This window comes from Amphibalanus amphitrite, unplaced genomic scaffold (genome assembly GCF_019059575.1).
Source record: "Amphibalanus amphitrite isolate SeventyFive unplaced genomic scaffold, NRLGWU_Aamphi_draft 000352F_arrow, whole genome shotgun sequence".
NCBI lineage: Eukaryota > Metazoa > Arthropoda > Thecostraca > Balanomorpha > Balanidae > Amphibalanus > Amphibalanus amphitrite.
Genome location: NW_024881846.1, coordinates 355,348 through 370,267, shown reverse-complemented (window position 1 = coordinate 370,267; position 14,920 = coordinate 355,348). Strand labels below are relative to the sequence as shown.

The 14,920-nt window shown below is 48.8% G+C and overlaps 1 protein-coding gene across 1 annotated transcript; it reads right to left on the bottom strand.

Annotated features, from left to right (window-relative positions):
• Positions 1-427: 427 nt before the first annotated feature.
• LOC122389263 (paired box protein Pax-1-like) lies at positions 428-13,565 on the bottom strand. Its single transcript, XM_043381122.1, has 4 exons — positions 13,509-13,565; positions 3,375-3,595; positions 2,733-2,943; positions 428-846 (listed from the first exon to the last, which is right to left on the bottom strand). Exons 1-4 carry the CDS (start codon positions 13,519-13,521, stop codon positions 428-430), a joined length of 864 nt encoding a protein of 287 aa, XP_043237057.1. The 5' UTR covers positions 13,522-13,565.
• Positions 13,566-14,920: the final 1,355 nt, after the last annotated feature.

The window sequence follows — 14,920 nt, the reverse complement described above, 5'->3', positions numbered from 1 at the left end:
ATCGCGAGAGACGAACTGCATGCATTTGTCAACAGCATAGCGGAGCGGAACTCGGTGGTTTAACCTATGACGGCATAGCTAACTTTACGAAAAAGACGACACAAATGACACCATGTGTACTTCAATCAGCTTTATCCGAGAGAATCTAGCCAATCGCCTCACTATCACAACTTCAGACAAATCAATTACGAATACTCCCTTAGTGATATATGTTTGAGCACTTTTTACACATTTGCAAGTTTACATGTCTCCTTGAATAGTTTGTTCTGCAAAACCCTACTGACCTATCACTGATTGTAGGTACCTACTGCCAAGCCTTTTCTGTTGTAGTGTTCTCACTTCTCGGCTCTGAAGTCTATTTGTATGACCTGTGCTGGCCCACCAGGGCTCAGAGGGGGTGAATTTTCACCCATCCTCCCCACTCCCCTCACTCCTGTACGGCGTCCTCCCGCTCAGTCCTCACCACCCGTCTTCCCTCCTGCTCCTCCTCCTCCTCCTCTGGCCGTTCCTCCCGGGTGTCCCTGAGCAGCTCCTCGATGGAGTAGGCGCAGCGCCGTTTGGCCGGCACGGCCGCCGCCGCGCCGGAGTCCGTCCCAGTCGAGGCCGGCCCGGTACCCACCAGAGCCGCTGAGGCAGCCGCCGCCGCAGCAGCAGCAGCGGCAGCCGACTGGTTCAGCGTGGCCACGTAGGTGTAGTAGCACCGCGAGGCCAGCTGGTAGTAGGCGGCCGGGTGCAGGGAGGGTCCCAGCGGTCCACCGGCGGGCTCTAGGGGTGAGCCGAGACCGCCGGCGGATGACGGGGCGGCCCACAGAGACGGTATCGGGGACTCTGAGTACCCGCTGGGTCCTGCCGGGAGCGGGGAAGGTTAGCGAGCTGAGGAATTAGGACACGGCGAAACGATCCAAAGCAACAGTTAGTTAAGGATATGTACCAGTAAAACGCCTTTTGGGCGAAGAACGAGCGAGCGAGATAGTGAGCCCTGCACGTGCGGAAGGGCGAGAGGGTGCTTCCGACGGGCTTGTGCAAAGCACCCTTCTAACCGGTCGCTAGCGGTGTGCCAAATTTGAACGCAATCGGCCCAGCCGTTCCTGAGATCTGGAAGCGGCATTCTGCACGTGCGCACGTGCAAACGGGGTCCAAAATGACTTTTGCACGGCACCCTACTAACTGGTCCCCAACCGTGTACCAAATTTGAGCGCAATCAGCCCAGCCATTCTCGAGATCTGGAAACGCCCCCTGCACGTGCGCACGTGCAGTAGCACCCTAACCGCAACACATGGAAATGCATTGCCTGGTGGGTGCCTACCTGTATGCCAAGTTTCAGCGAAATCGCCCCAGTAATTACCGAGTTACTGAAATGGGAACAAATTTGGCACCTCTTATTGTTGTATTTTGCACGTGCACTGGGGGTGACCCACATACATCGAGAGTATCTTATTTTGGGTAGAAGGGATGCTGCTACCCTACAAAAATTACCGCAAGTCAATCGCCCAAGCGGCTGCTGAGATATGAGCCTCTCAAAATCACTACTTTTGCAAAACAGCTTGAACACCCTTGACTTTTCACGTGGCACGTGCCACGACGGTCACTGAGATGTATCAAAAGTAGTCAATTACGGGGTAGAAGGGATGGGGCTACCCAACAAAAAAGACCGCAGGCCAATCGTTCCAGCGGTTGCTGAGATATAAGCCTCTCAAAAGCGTTACAGGCCGGGCCGGGCCGGGCCGCTCAGAGATTTTTCAGAGATTTTTTAGAGAGAAAAATCTCAGAACAGAGATTTTTCCGTTATATTGAAAAGGCTCACTTCGCTCGCTGCGCTCGCTCGCTCGTAATAAACGTGTTCAACCCATCGACAAGAGAGCTTCATGCTTGGTGTACGCTATGTCCAAAAAATATTGCACATAGTTTGGTTTGTCAGTATTCGTATTTACATTATATCATACGTCGTGACTTCGGGTTGATTTTTCCGTCCTTCATTCCCATTTCGAAGATATGAACATGAACATTCCGACGATCGATTTATTTGATGCTCTGAGGAACAGTGAGAGTTCAAACACTGTTAACCCCATAACTTACAGCGTACCTCAATTAAACATCAAATGACCCTATTCCTTATCATAACGAAGTACAAACAGGGGCGCCAATTAGCGCCCCATTTAGCTGCCCGGCTGCGTTGGCCGATGTCCGCCGTGGCCGATGGTCCGGTGCACTGTTGTTTCACGCGGCGTGCCACCGTCGGTCGCTCCGCTGGCGGCCGGCAGGTGGTTGCCGCCGCGGTTATAGGTCGTTTACCATACAAAGGAGCGCCGCCGGAGCCCGTGAATAATGTATCCGTCACCAAACCAGGTGAGAAGTGCGACCGATGCCACGCGGACCGCTTCAACTATTCATACGGAGGGCAGGTGCGACCTCAGAAAATCACCGCGGCTCCCGCTGATAGCGCGGCGAGGCGGTCCACTCCGACCGGCCACGCCGGGGTTCAAAGGAGGCACGGTCGGCTGACACGGCAGGTGGATCCGAGTACCGCCCTACTTTGCCCCGTGACACCAGCCGAGGAGCTGGTCTGTGAACTGCGGCCTCTGACACTGAGCTGTGACCCTAGCTGACCTTAGGTCGTTTTTAAAGTGCAAATTCTTTTAGTGTTTCATGACATCTTCACTACCTCAGCGGTCACCCACTTGACTCGTATTAGCTCCACTATGACGTCCCTACTCTGTTATGACGTCACTTACCTGGCTCGGCGGCCGGCTCCGGCTGACCGGGACCTGGCGTCCAGACGCCGCTGTTCCTCAGGATACGGTTGATGCTGGAGACGGACGGGATGCTGCTCGGGTTGCAGACCCGCTGGCTGAGCAGCTGGTCACGGATCTCCCAGGCGAACACGCCAGGGTTCTCCTGCTTCATACGCAGGATTTTCTTCACCACCGTCGGAGTGGCCACTTGCTGCGAACGAGCGGCGACAATCAACGGCGCCAGCACGCCATAGTGCAAGGTGTCACGGCAGGGCTGTTGCAGCCTTAAGTCATCTCCTCATTAATCTAAGAATACAAAATACCATACTAATTGGATATTCGAATGACCAAAGCTATAACATCTGACTATCTTATTTTGATCTGCTTTTTTAAGATAAAACTTGGGTGGAACGGTTGAATGAAAGTATTGCCAGAGCCAGAACGACTCGGCCGGCCTTAGCCCACTACCGGACCTCGGCCCGCCGTTTGGCCTTACTGCCGAATCTCGGCCTAGCTAAGCCTCACTATTATGTAGATCTCGGTCTACATTGGCCCTACAGCCGGACCTCGGCCTACCTTAGCCTCACGACCATGCAAACTTCGGCCTTTGTTAGTTTGGCTACTAAGCAGACCTCGGCCTACCTTGGCCTTGCTGCCTCCGATGGCGCCCGGCTTGATGCTGCCCGTCTCGTAGAACCGGGTGAGGATCTTTGAGACGCAGCCGTGGCTGACGAGCAGCTGTCGGGAGATGTCGCACGGCCGAACGCCGAGCAACGCCAGCTCGACAATCCGCCGGCGCACGTACTCGGGCAGCGGGCGGCCGTTGACGAACACGCCGCCCAGCTGATTCACACCGGCCTGACCTGAAAGGGAGGACACGGCAGGTCACGGCAGGTCGCGGACACGCCGCCCAGCTGATTCACACCGGCCTGACCTGCAAGGGAGGTCACGGCAGGTCAGGTCACGAACACACCACCCATCTGGTTCACACCTGCCTGATCTGCGGGGAGGTCACAGCAGGTCACGGCAGGTCACGGCAGGTCACGGACACGCCGCCCAGGTGGTTTACACCGGCCTGACCTGCAAGGGAGGTCAAGGCAGGTCAGGTAACGTCACGAACACACCGCCCAGCTGGTTCACAGCGGCCTGACCTGCGGGAGGTCACGGCAGATCAGGTCAGGTCAGGTACTGAATTTAACCCGCGCATGACTGGTGGGGGGGGGGGGGGCTCTACAGAGCCTCCTCCCGTTTCTCGACAATATCTTCCAAACCATTGACATATCGGCACGAAACTTGCAGTAACTTCACCGGCATCAATTTGACAACTTGTGTCTAAAGTTCAAATTTATAGCTAGCGGAGGTCGGCCGAAAATGACGTCAGAGTGACGTCATGTCGGCCGATTTTGAAGCATAATTAAAATTGAACTATGTACGGCAATCGCTCTCAAGAAGTCCAGAGCTCAATCTTTAAGCTAGATTTTTTGTTTGCATGAGTGGACTGAGAATAGACGTTGCTTTCAAACTGCTCTCTCGGATTTTCCAAATTTGGAACATTTGGAAAAATATACATATACAATAACAAAAATATATATTTTTTTTTAAAGTTTTTACCTTTTCGAAAAACCAGAATATGTTAAAAGCACGCTCACCGTTGACCTAATCTAGAAAGACAGCCTGATATCTTCAAAAATGGCCAAGTTATACGTATCATAGTCAACATTTCACAATTATAGATTTTTCAAATCCAATGTTTGGTGCGATTCCGACGTCGTACAGCAATATAAATAGCACGCACCATCGTGTTCCTGAGCTCAAACTGCATCTGATAGACACCTTTTTAGCTGAAAAAAAAAAATAAATTTTAAATTTTAAATTTTAAAAATTTGACATTTTTTACCTGAAGTGACCTGACCTCAGCTAAATTCAGCTGAAAATGACCTAAAATGACACAGACGCCACTGTTTACGAAATTTGTGGCTGAAATAAACCATAAAACATGTGTCACGTGACCGATACCTATATGATATACCTAGCATTTCCGTGACCTAGGATGACCTGGCCTTGAGCTGAAAAATTCGAATTACAAGTTCAGTAATCACAGGGTTGCGTAAGCATATATCAACGAGTGGGTAACTCAAAAACGGGCCTGATCGGACTTAAAAGCCGGCGGCCAGAGCCCAAATTGTGAACAAGCCAAAATGTTGATGATTTTTAATTTGACCTGACCTGTGACGTAATAGGTGACCTCGAGGTCAATGAAATTTGGATTTGCTCGAAAGTTTGTCCAGGGCTATTAGCTGCCGTTTGAATTTTGACAATCGGCCTTGTAGTTTCGGAGATAGAAGGGGGCTTTGTAGAGTCCCCCCCCGCCAACCACGTTATGGAAAATACCCTAGTCATGCGTGGTTTAAGTTGACCTTTCCAGGTCAACGTCTCATTGACGCGTCTCAACGAGAGACGATACCGGTATAGTCAACGTAATAAAGCTTATTGTCAAAAGCACCTAACAGCGTAAAAACGTTTTCGGCAAAACACGTCAAATTTTGAGTTTTTGACATCTTGTCTGGACTTGGAGGCTAAACCGTTAATCCTTAGTTGAATTTGAATTATGATAACATTATTCGGAAACAGCTTTGAACTGAACCATGGATGAGATAGATAACACTGTTATTATCTCATCCATGACTGAACTATCGAATGCGCGTTACTACGGCCCCGTAGCTTTATTCGTCCCCGAGGTCGCCGATTCGAAAACAATAGTCAACTAGTTGGGAATATTGTTCGTGACAGTTTTACTTTTGGTGACCTCCAGTGACCTCAATGGTGACCTGATAAAAAATGGCCATGATTCTGTAAGACATTAGAGCCAGGTATCTGGAATATACAGCCGTTTTCAAGACGGGCTATCCGGCGAGTGCACCTAATTTGACCAAATCTGCACCTCAGGGGCGTAGGCAGGGGGGGGCACTGGGCCATGCCCCCCCTTGGGCGCCGAAGGCGCCCTTTGCGATTGGAGGGCGCCGAAGGCGCCCTCCAATCGCAAATGCAATTGTGATAAAATGGAATAAAAAAAAAAACAATCGCGACTGGAGGGCGCCCCAATCGCGAATGTATTTACAGGGAAAATACGGTTGGAGGGCGCCCTCCAACCGCGTCCGCATTTGTAGGCTGTAGCTGTCTAAGCGTAGCGGTAGTCGCCTATGTAAGCCTGTTGATCGCTACCCTCCTGCCCACTCTGGCGCCCTCATTTGATCGGCGTAGTTTTACCTATTGGCGCTCTCCTAGTAAATAGGCGCCCTCTCACCCGAAGGTGCACCCTCCTGTAGGTCACCACCTTTCTACACATTTCTACCCTTCTGCTGGTCGGCGCCCTACTAATTATTGGTGCCCTCCTACCTATTGCGCCTCATGTGAAATTTTTATGGCCGTCCTCTTCCCTTTGGCACCATCTTGTTGATTGCCGCCCTCCTAGCCATTGGCGCCCTCCTACCTATTGGTTCCCCAGTCCCTCCTGTTGAATGTTAATCGGGGCCGCCCTCCTAACCACTGGCACCTTCCTGTTGATCGGCGCCCTTCTCACAGGCGCCCTCCTGTTCATTGTCACCCTCTTGGGCAAAGGCGCCCTCCTCACCATTGCCACACTCCTGTTAATCGTCACCCTTCTACTCATTGGCGAGTTCCTGTTAATGACCGCCCTCCTACCTATCGGCGATCTGCTGTTTATCGCCACCTTCCTATCTATTGGTGCTCTCCTGTTCCTTGCCGCCCTCTTACCTGGTGGCACCCTCCCGTTGATTGTTGATCAAAGTCCTCCTACCTGTCCTATTGGCGCCCTCCTGTTGATCGCCGCCCTTCTATCCATTGGCGCCCTCCTGCTGCTCGCCACTCTCCTACCTATCGGTGCCCTCCTGTCGAAACTCGGGATGTTGATCGGGGCTCTCCTTTGCCTATTAGCGCCCTCCTGTCGATCGCAGCCCTTCTACCTATTGGCGACCTCCGTTGATCGCTGCCCTCCTATCATTTATCTACTCCTTTGGCATGTTTCCCAACTTAGCCGTTCTCTTGCACATATTTGATGTCTTGCCTGTGGAAATTGCCACAAATGAACGTGCATTCAGGCTCAGCACAATGAATGAAGCATACCAAAACTATCTACGCTCTACCATGCATAAAAACGTCTTTGGTCTTAACCCTATTCCTGGCGGGCTCCGCCGGGACAAGAAACTGGCGGGGGGGGGGGGGGCCGATTCGGCCCCCCCTGAGATCTCGAGAACGAAGGAAGATAGCGACAAGCAGTAAACGGCATCGGATACGCACGGCCAAGATCTACAATTTTTACCAAGGTCATTTTCAGGTCAGGTCAAAGATGACGTCACAGGGGTCGAAAAAGTCAAAATGGCGGCACTAGATATGGAGAGAGTTTTTCTCGAATAACTTTCGAATTAGTCAAGATAGGAACAAACTAAGGGCATCATCGTGATCCTCTCGTCAATCCGCATCGAATGATATATATGTTGACCTCGAAAGGTCAAGGTCAAAGGTTGACCTCAGGTCACGTGACCTCGAGGTCATCATGTATATCATTCGATGCGTCTTGACGAGCTGAACACAATGAGACCATCCACGCGTCTGTATCTTGTTCCTGTACGGAGTTATTGGCCAAAAACCTTTGGTGACCTTTGATGACGTCACATGACCTCACAGCTGCCCAACAGCAAAACAGACCTCAAGGTAGTGAAGGTTGATCGTATATGAAGTCATGTATGGTATATTGGGCCATTCCGACCCGTTTTAGTGGTAAAAACAGGGAGTTGATTTTTCCCCCATTGACTTATAATGGGGAGGTCGCGAAATTGACCTGACCTTAGGTCACCGATATCAAAATTCCGAGATAAACAAATTGCACATACTGGTACCCTAACTAAACCCTGAAGAGAAGAAATTGATCGGTCAAAAACTCTAGCTCTGGCGTGATTGCAAACTTTTCTGAGGTAGCGTCACCAAACCGCCTCTGGTGACCTGACCTGAGGTCAGATCAACTCAAAATTTTCAGACATGTTGCGTAGAAGCCTTTTAGGAAAAGTCAGAAAATTTGAGCTTCCTAGCTCAACGCGTTTGGGAGATATAACCAAAAAACCTCAGGGGGGGGGGGGCTCCTAGGAGGCCCCCCCCCGCCAGGAATAGGGTTAAGGGATTGAGCTTACTTTGCGTGCATCATGACATCTAAATATATGAATCACGATTAACCCGCGCCCCGCTGGGGGGGGGCAGAATCTGCCCCCCCTCCCGTTTTTCGCCAATAACTTCTAAACGCGTTACGCCAGCGACGTCAAACTTTCAGTACCTTATCATACATCAATTTGACACGTTCCCTGAAAATTTGAGCGAAATCCGTCGGAAAATGTTTGAGAAAATGACGTTTTAGTGACGTCATGTTCGCCATTTTCGCCTAAAAAATGGGAAAATTTCAAACGCCGCTAACATCTTCATTTTTAAAGGAATCAAGACGTAACAAAAAAGGTTATACGTCATTCTACTTTGTCTATTAAATGGCTATCTCGTTTTTTTGAAAATTTTTGATTTTGGCCCAAATTTTTTCAAAAAACTGACTTTTTTGGGAAAATATTTATAAAATCCAAAATTTTGAGTGTATCGAAAAAACCGGAATATATGTCAAAGAAGTGGTCTATATGCACCTACATACCAATTTTTAGAAGAATCGGTTCAAAAATGTGGAAGTTATTCAAATTTTTATGACGTCACGACACACAAAAATTTTGAAAAATGATTTTTTGGAAGTTCTAGACCTCGTACGGAAACAAAAATAGCACCATTCGATTCGCCGTGAAAAACTGCATCAGATAGACACCTTTTTGGGCCTTAACAACCAACTTCAAAATTTGACCTCACTTGACCTGACCTTGACCTGACCTCGACCTGAAATTCATCCAGAGGTAGTCCATATCACTTATTGAGTGTGCCTATTGAATTCTATGAGTAAAATGACCCATAAAACATGTGTCGCACATGCCCTTTTCTATATTTTGTTTTTCGGTGACCTGACATGACCTGACCTGACCTTGACCTTGACCTTTGAATGCCATTGTATGCAACGAATATTGTCTTGGTAGTCTAAGAACACGTTTTGGGCAATCAGTCTCAGTCCATTCTTCGGCAACTACGGTGCACGGCCGATACTGTAGAAACTTGCACCTTGTACCCTTGACCTGACCTTGACCTGACCTCTGACCTACTTAAGCAAAAAAATTTGGGCTCTTAAGATCCGCCTTGTTGAGAGCTTTCGATTGCCGTTTTCCCCGTCTTTCTACGACCATCGGTTCGGAAGTTAGACAGGGGGGGCAGAATCTGCCCCCCCCCCCCCCCCAGCAGGGCGCGTATGGCTGAATAGCCCAGCGGGGCGCGGGTTAAGTATTGTCAACAGGTTCGGCCGCAACAGCAGGCATCTGGAGTTTCGGTGATTGAAACTGGTTGTGTAGGTACTCAACAATGTATTGTATGCATCTGTGAGAAGGCCATGAGGGCTGGTCTGAGGTAATTTGGATGAGAAGCCCGAGGAGGCTAATCTATCTCATGAGGAACAGTCCTGTTATGGTTTACGAGTATCTTTCTGTTGCTGCTGCCTTCTCGTTGTGCGCTTGTCCTTGTTTTTACGCATCTCGCGATCCGGTGTCAATCCGATACGGTGATCTGATGTGTATCTGATGTCTACATTGTCACCCATGGGCGAAGCTTCCTATACAGTTTTTGTGGCAGCGGCCCCACCGAACCTTTTAGATATTTTTACACCTTCAAATTTGGTAAAAGAGCGAGAGGAGCTTTGAACAGTGAGCATATAAAAGATGTGCCTAAAAGCGGAGGAAAAGATTGTTTTAAAAATTTCGCGCGCCTTCGGCGCAGCATTTCAAGAACACTTCCTTAGTAGGAACTTAGTACCTATGCCAATCACTTGCAACCTTTTTGTCACGTGTGAGATTTACCCGCGCCAGGACGTCTCTTCAGATATGCGGTTAAAAAAATCCGAAAAATGTGCCACTACGAGCTTCTGTTTTTTTTTCTTGCGGGGGATGGAAGGGGGTGAGCGGGAGGGGCAAACCTTTTGGTGCATTGCTCTTACACGTGCTCTAAAAAATGCAAACCATAGTCGCTAAAAGCAAGGTCACCAGGTCATGTCAAGTGACCTAACTTTAGAAGGAGCTCTAAGCATAGTCACTTAACCCTATTCCTGGCGGGCTCCGCCGGGACAAGAAACTGGCGGGGGGGGGCCGATTCGGCCCCCCCCTGAGATCTCGAGAACGAAGCAAGATAGCGACAAGCGGTAAACGGCATCGGATACGCACGGCCAAGATCTACAATTTTTACTAAGGTCATTTTCAGGTCAGGTCAAAGATGACGTCACAGGGGTCGAAAAAGTCAAAATGGCGGCGCTAGATATGGAGACAGTTTTTCTCGAATAACTTTCGAATTAGTCAAGATAGGAACAAACTAAGGGCATCATCGTGATCCTCTCGTCAATCCGCATCGAATGATATATATGTTGACCTCGAAAGGTCAAGGTCAAAGGTTGACCTCAGGTCACGTGACCTCGAGGTCATCATGTATATCATTCGATGTGTCTTGACGAGCTGAACACAATGAGACCATCCACGCGTCTATATCTTGTTCCTGTACGGAGTTATTGGCCAAAAACCTTTGGTGACCTTTGATGACGTCACATGACCTCACAGCTGCCCAACAGCAAAACAGACCTCAAGGTAGTGAAGGTTGATCGTATATGAAGTCATGTATGGTATATGGGGCCATTCCGACCCGTTTTAGTGGTAAAAACAGGGAGTTGATTTTTCCCCCATTGACTTATAATGGGGAGGTCGCGAAATTGACCTGACCTTAGGTCACCGATATCAAAATTCCGAGATATACAAATTGCACATACTGGTACCCTAACTAAACCCTGAAGAGAAGAAATTGATCGGTCAAAAACTCTAGCTCTGGTGTGATTGCAAACTTTTCTGAGGTAGGGTCACCAAACCGCCTCTGGTGACCTGACCTGAGGTCAGATCAACTCAAAATTTTCAGACATGTTGCGTAGAAGCCTTTTAGGAAAAGTCAGAAAATTTGAGCTTCCTAGCTCAACGCGTTTGGGAGAAATAACCAAAAAACCTCAGGGGGGGGGGGCTCCTGAGGCCCCCCCCGCCAGGAATAGGGTTAAGCTGAGCTGGTGACTTGACCTTTTGTGACCTGGAGTAAAAACAAAAATACACGATGCGAAATCAATGCAGCATAATCTTTACCAAGTTACGCAAAAAAAAAACTGGTGGCGTGGTAAAAAAAAACGCCTCACCCCCGTCAGCGATCGTTAAGGATTTTTATCTCGCGACCGTATGGCGCCCTCCTTAAATGAGGTGGCGCCCTCCAAATCCTTGCCCCCCCCGCCCTTCGCGATTTCCTAAATACGCCGCTGCTGCACCTAATCTCTTTTACAGCGAATATCGTTATTTTATAAATTTATTTCAGTGTTTTAATCGATGATACCTACTCTCTGATAATATGACAAAGCAGGCTTATAAGCAATTAGTGCAACCCTAGCTGATAGCTACTAAGAGACACACTGAACCTAATTTGACCAAATCTGCACCTAATCTGCACCAGATGTGCACCAAATGTGTACCAGATGGCCGTCGTGAAAACGGCTTATATCTATTGCCTTCATACGCGAGGGAACCGGATGGGCACTGGGGACAGCTTGCCCGCCTCCCAACTTTGGGGCCGTGGGAGCGGTGCCCCGACAACTTTTCATAGGCCCAGGAACCGTTGGGGGGCAGTGTGGGTAGCTTGTTTTCCCCAGGCTAGGGATCGTAGAGCAAAGGTCATTTTTGTAATTAAATGGTGAACAAAACATTTTTTGAAAATCCAAGATAGCCATTTTGAAGAACTAATGCTGGTAAGTATGCCCTTTCACGTTTTTAATTTGCATTTCGCTTGAAACTAGATTGTCTTTTTTGAGGTAGTCATGAAACTTTACGTCATGAAAACATCCAAACATCCAACATCATGGGAACTTAAAGGGACCCTCCCACCTTCAAAAAAGTTAATGAATTGGCATGAAAGTGATGTCCCTTGGTTCAAAAAGAGCGAAAACGAATATCTACCAAATTTCACCGAAAAATATTCACTGGTTTTCAAGATATTAGGCTTTTACTTTTGCTTACTTTTTTGGATCTCCCCTGTTACTAGCGACTTTATTTGGAAGCAATAATTTGGCAGCCTTAAGGTGCGGCAGACGTTGCGCGCAAAGCAGCGTATACCACCACGTGTTAACGATGGTTTTAGTCTAAGATTTAAAAACCGTTAGATCTCCGCTGACGTCACAAATTCTAAGGGGGCATTCCAATACATTAGCCCCTTAGAATCCGAAAACTGCAAGTTTGAAATTCCATATCTTCGAATTAAAGCATTTTTCGATGTTGTGAGTGCCCAAACCGGTATTTGCAGGTCATGGCCACCAATTTGGCTATCTCAACTCAAAACTAATGTTAACCCTCGCCCTGGCAGGCCATTTTTCATAACACGGCCTGGCAGGGGGGGGGGGGGGGTCGATGCGACCCCCCCCTCGCGATTGGCTCCTATGGCACATAGAAACACCAAATTTGGTAGGTAGGTGGGCCCCCTGGAGTTCTCCCCCCTGTGCAAATTTGGTTGCTCTAGGTCAATATTTAGGGGGGTTTTGGGGGGTATAAATGTAAAAATTTCGCGAAAAACAGGTCAAAAGTTTTTCCCTTATATTATGCCGGTATGCCGCTATGCCGCTTATATCGCTTATATTATTATTTCGCGCGTCGAATGATATACTTTTTAGCTTGCTTAAGTGAACTTAAAGTTTTTCTTAAATTTTAAGTAAACTTAAATTTATAAATTAAGTTCAAGTTAACCAAATTGCATCATATCGCATATCATTCGATTCGGCTGATCACCAGGAACACAATGATACCATTTTTAAGCTCTAGCGTCATTATGTGCCAAGTTATTGGCAAAAACGTCATTTGACCTCAGTTGACCTCATTTGACCTGACCCATGGATAAGTACACCAAACAAAGAAGCACAAAGTGACCTGCTGTTAAGTACTGTGGTTTCAAAGCACAAAAGTGATAGAACGAAGCGAATATCTCCAGTATTTTCCGAATTTAGTATTTTCCCATAGGCTTAACATTACGACGTAATGACCTCTAACTGACCTCAGGTCAGTGACCTAAAAAAACCCGAACTATATGTTATACACCTCGGTGAACTTAGCACATCCTGAAAGTTTGAAGGAAATCAGTGCAAAACTGTGAGTTGGACAGGTGGAAAAAGAAAATTGAAATTTGACCATGACCTTGTACCGGTTTTTCTGACCTGGTGACCTGACCCAAGGTCACCCGGACCTGAAATTTTCAGGTCATATGTAAAAAGGTTGCCCCATAGGCTGTGCCAAATTTGGCGGCGCTGCGCGCCGCCGTTTTTACGCTATCTTCGAAAAACCTTAGGGGGGGTCGCATCGAACCCCCCTGCCAGGGCGAGGGTTAAGGTGGGAGTGTCCCTTTAAATGTGAGAGCGGTGCATACTGACACGATGAACAAAAATATTCGCTTTAGAGTTCAGCATTCGGATCGCGTGGTTATGAATATCTATGAAAGTCATATCAGGTAATCAAGTTTTTATTTCTACCAAAATCGTAAGCATGCTTGTTACCTTAGCTGCATAAAGAGCTGTAAACCTACCTGTGTGCGGCATGGCTACGGCAGTTCTCCACTGCAGCAGGCAGCGTCGAAATCCGACCCGTGTCCGCACAAAACTCCGCTCCCCATTCCCGGCGGAACTCCCACGGTGTTTTCTGCGCCGCCCCCTGTCTTCGCCAATCGCCGCCAGGCTCTCACGGTCCGACCAATCAGCGCGCGAGCCGCGGCGGCCCATCAGCCAATCAACGGCCGGCGGCGGAGCGTCCAATGGCCGGCGCCGGCCGCTGCTGCGCCGACCAAATGGCCCGATCGCGTTACGTTTAGGCCGAACCCGGTTCCGCCAGCCGGCGCTATCGCTGATATCACCCCTGAATCTGCCACTGATTCCAGCCGATGTCCGCTGATTTCGGTCGATTTTGGCCGATTTCGGCCGCGCCGTGCGCCGCAGGTAATAGGCGAGCGGCGCGATCGCCGCTCGGTCGTAGGGGAGAGTGGGGAGAGTTGTATCATGTCCGAGTTGTATCAGGGCGAATTGTGCCAAACTTATCCAACAGATGGCGCTCGTGACACGACCAGCTGACGAGGTTTTCCGGGCGCCATCTTTCCATGTTGTGACGTGAGGCCGGCTGGACGCGTCTCGAGGTGAGAGCCGATTTTATGTTTTTTTAATGTCATTCTAAAAAAATAGGTTGCAAGAAAATGTGTGTTTTGGGCATTTAGATGTGCACGAATTTGAAAGATCTCCGTAGCGGTGGTGAGGGTAGGTTGTGAGGCTGCGTGAGTGAAAATGGATTTCTCCAGCTGTCCGCTGTTTTTGAGCACGAGGATGTTTTTTCCAAGATGGCGGCGATGTACATGTTGTATCAGAGCCGGGTGGGGTATGTTGTAACAGTGATACAACTCACCCCAATATGATACAACTCACCCCAATATAGGCTACCGCTGAACATCAGTAGCCTATCCATTGTTTTGTCATATGCATTGTGTACGTACCTATAGGCATCTAGGTATGTATAATAGGCCTGGAAATTGTGCGATCATCTGGGCGGACAGTAGGTACTGTTGACCGCTCCGCCGCCTGTCCCGACACCCCCCCCCCCTCCCGACTACGACCACCACCTCCCCTTTCGATGTCCAGGCAATCCATTCTATTCTTAATACCTACCTAGCACCTACAATCATGCACCTAACCATTTTCAGCGAATCATTTAGTCAGTGCATAACATACCTAACTAGCTGTATCTTTGCCCTTGTTTTCAGTTTGAGAAGCCGAAATGCCGCGGAACTACACCCGGAAATCAGACAGGCGCAAGAACAGCCCCAAAGATGTCCTTCTGCGGGCTTGCAACGCAGTTATGAATGATGGAGCTTCTATCCGCAGCGCAGCAAAGGACTACGGAGTAAACTACCAAACTCTGAACCGGTTCGTAAGGAAAAAGAAGGAAGGTATGGAT

Coding starts and splice junctions, on each gene's coding strand:
- LOC122389263 (XM_043381122.1), bottom strand. Junction 2,944..3,374: donor TCGGAGGCAGCAAGGCCAAG/GTAGGCCGAGGT, acceptor GCTCGTTCGCAG/CAAGTGGCCACTCCGACGGT. Junction 847..2,732: donor GGAGCCGGCCGCCGAGCCAG/GTAAGTGACGTC, acceptor CGCTCCCGGCAG/GACCCAGCGGGTACTCAGAG.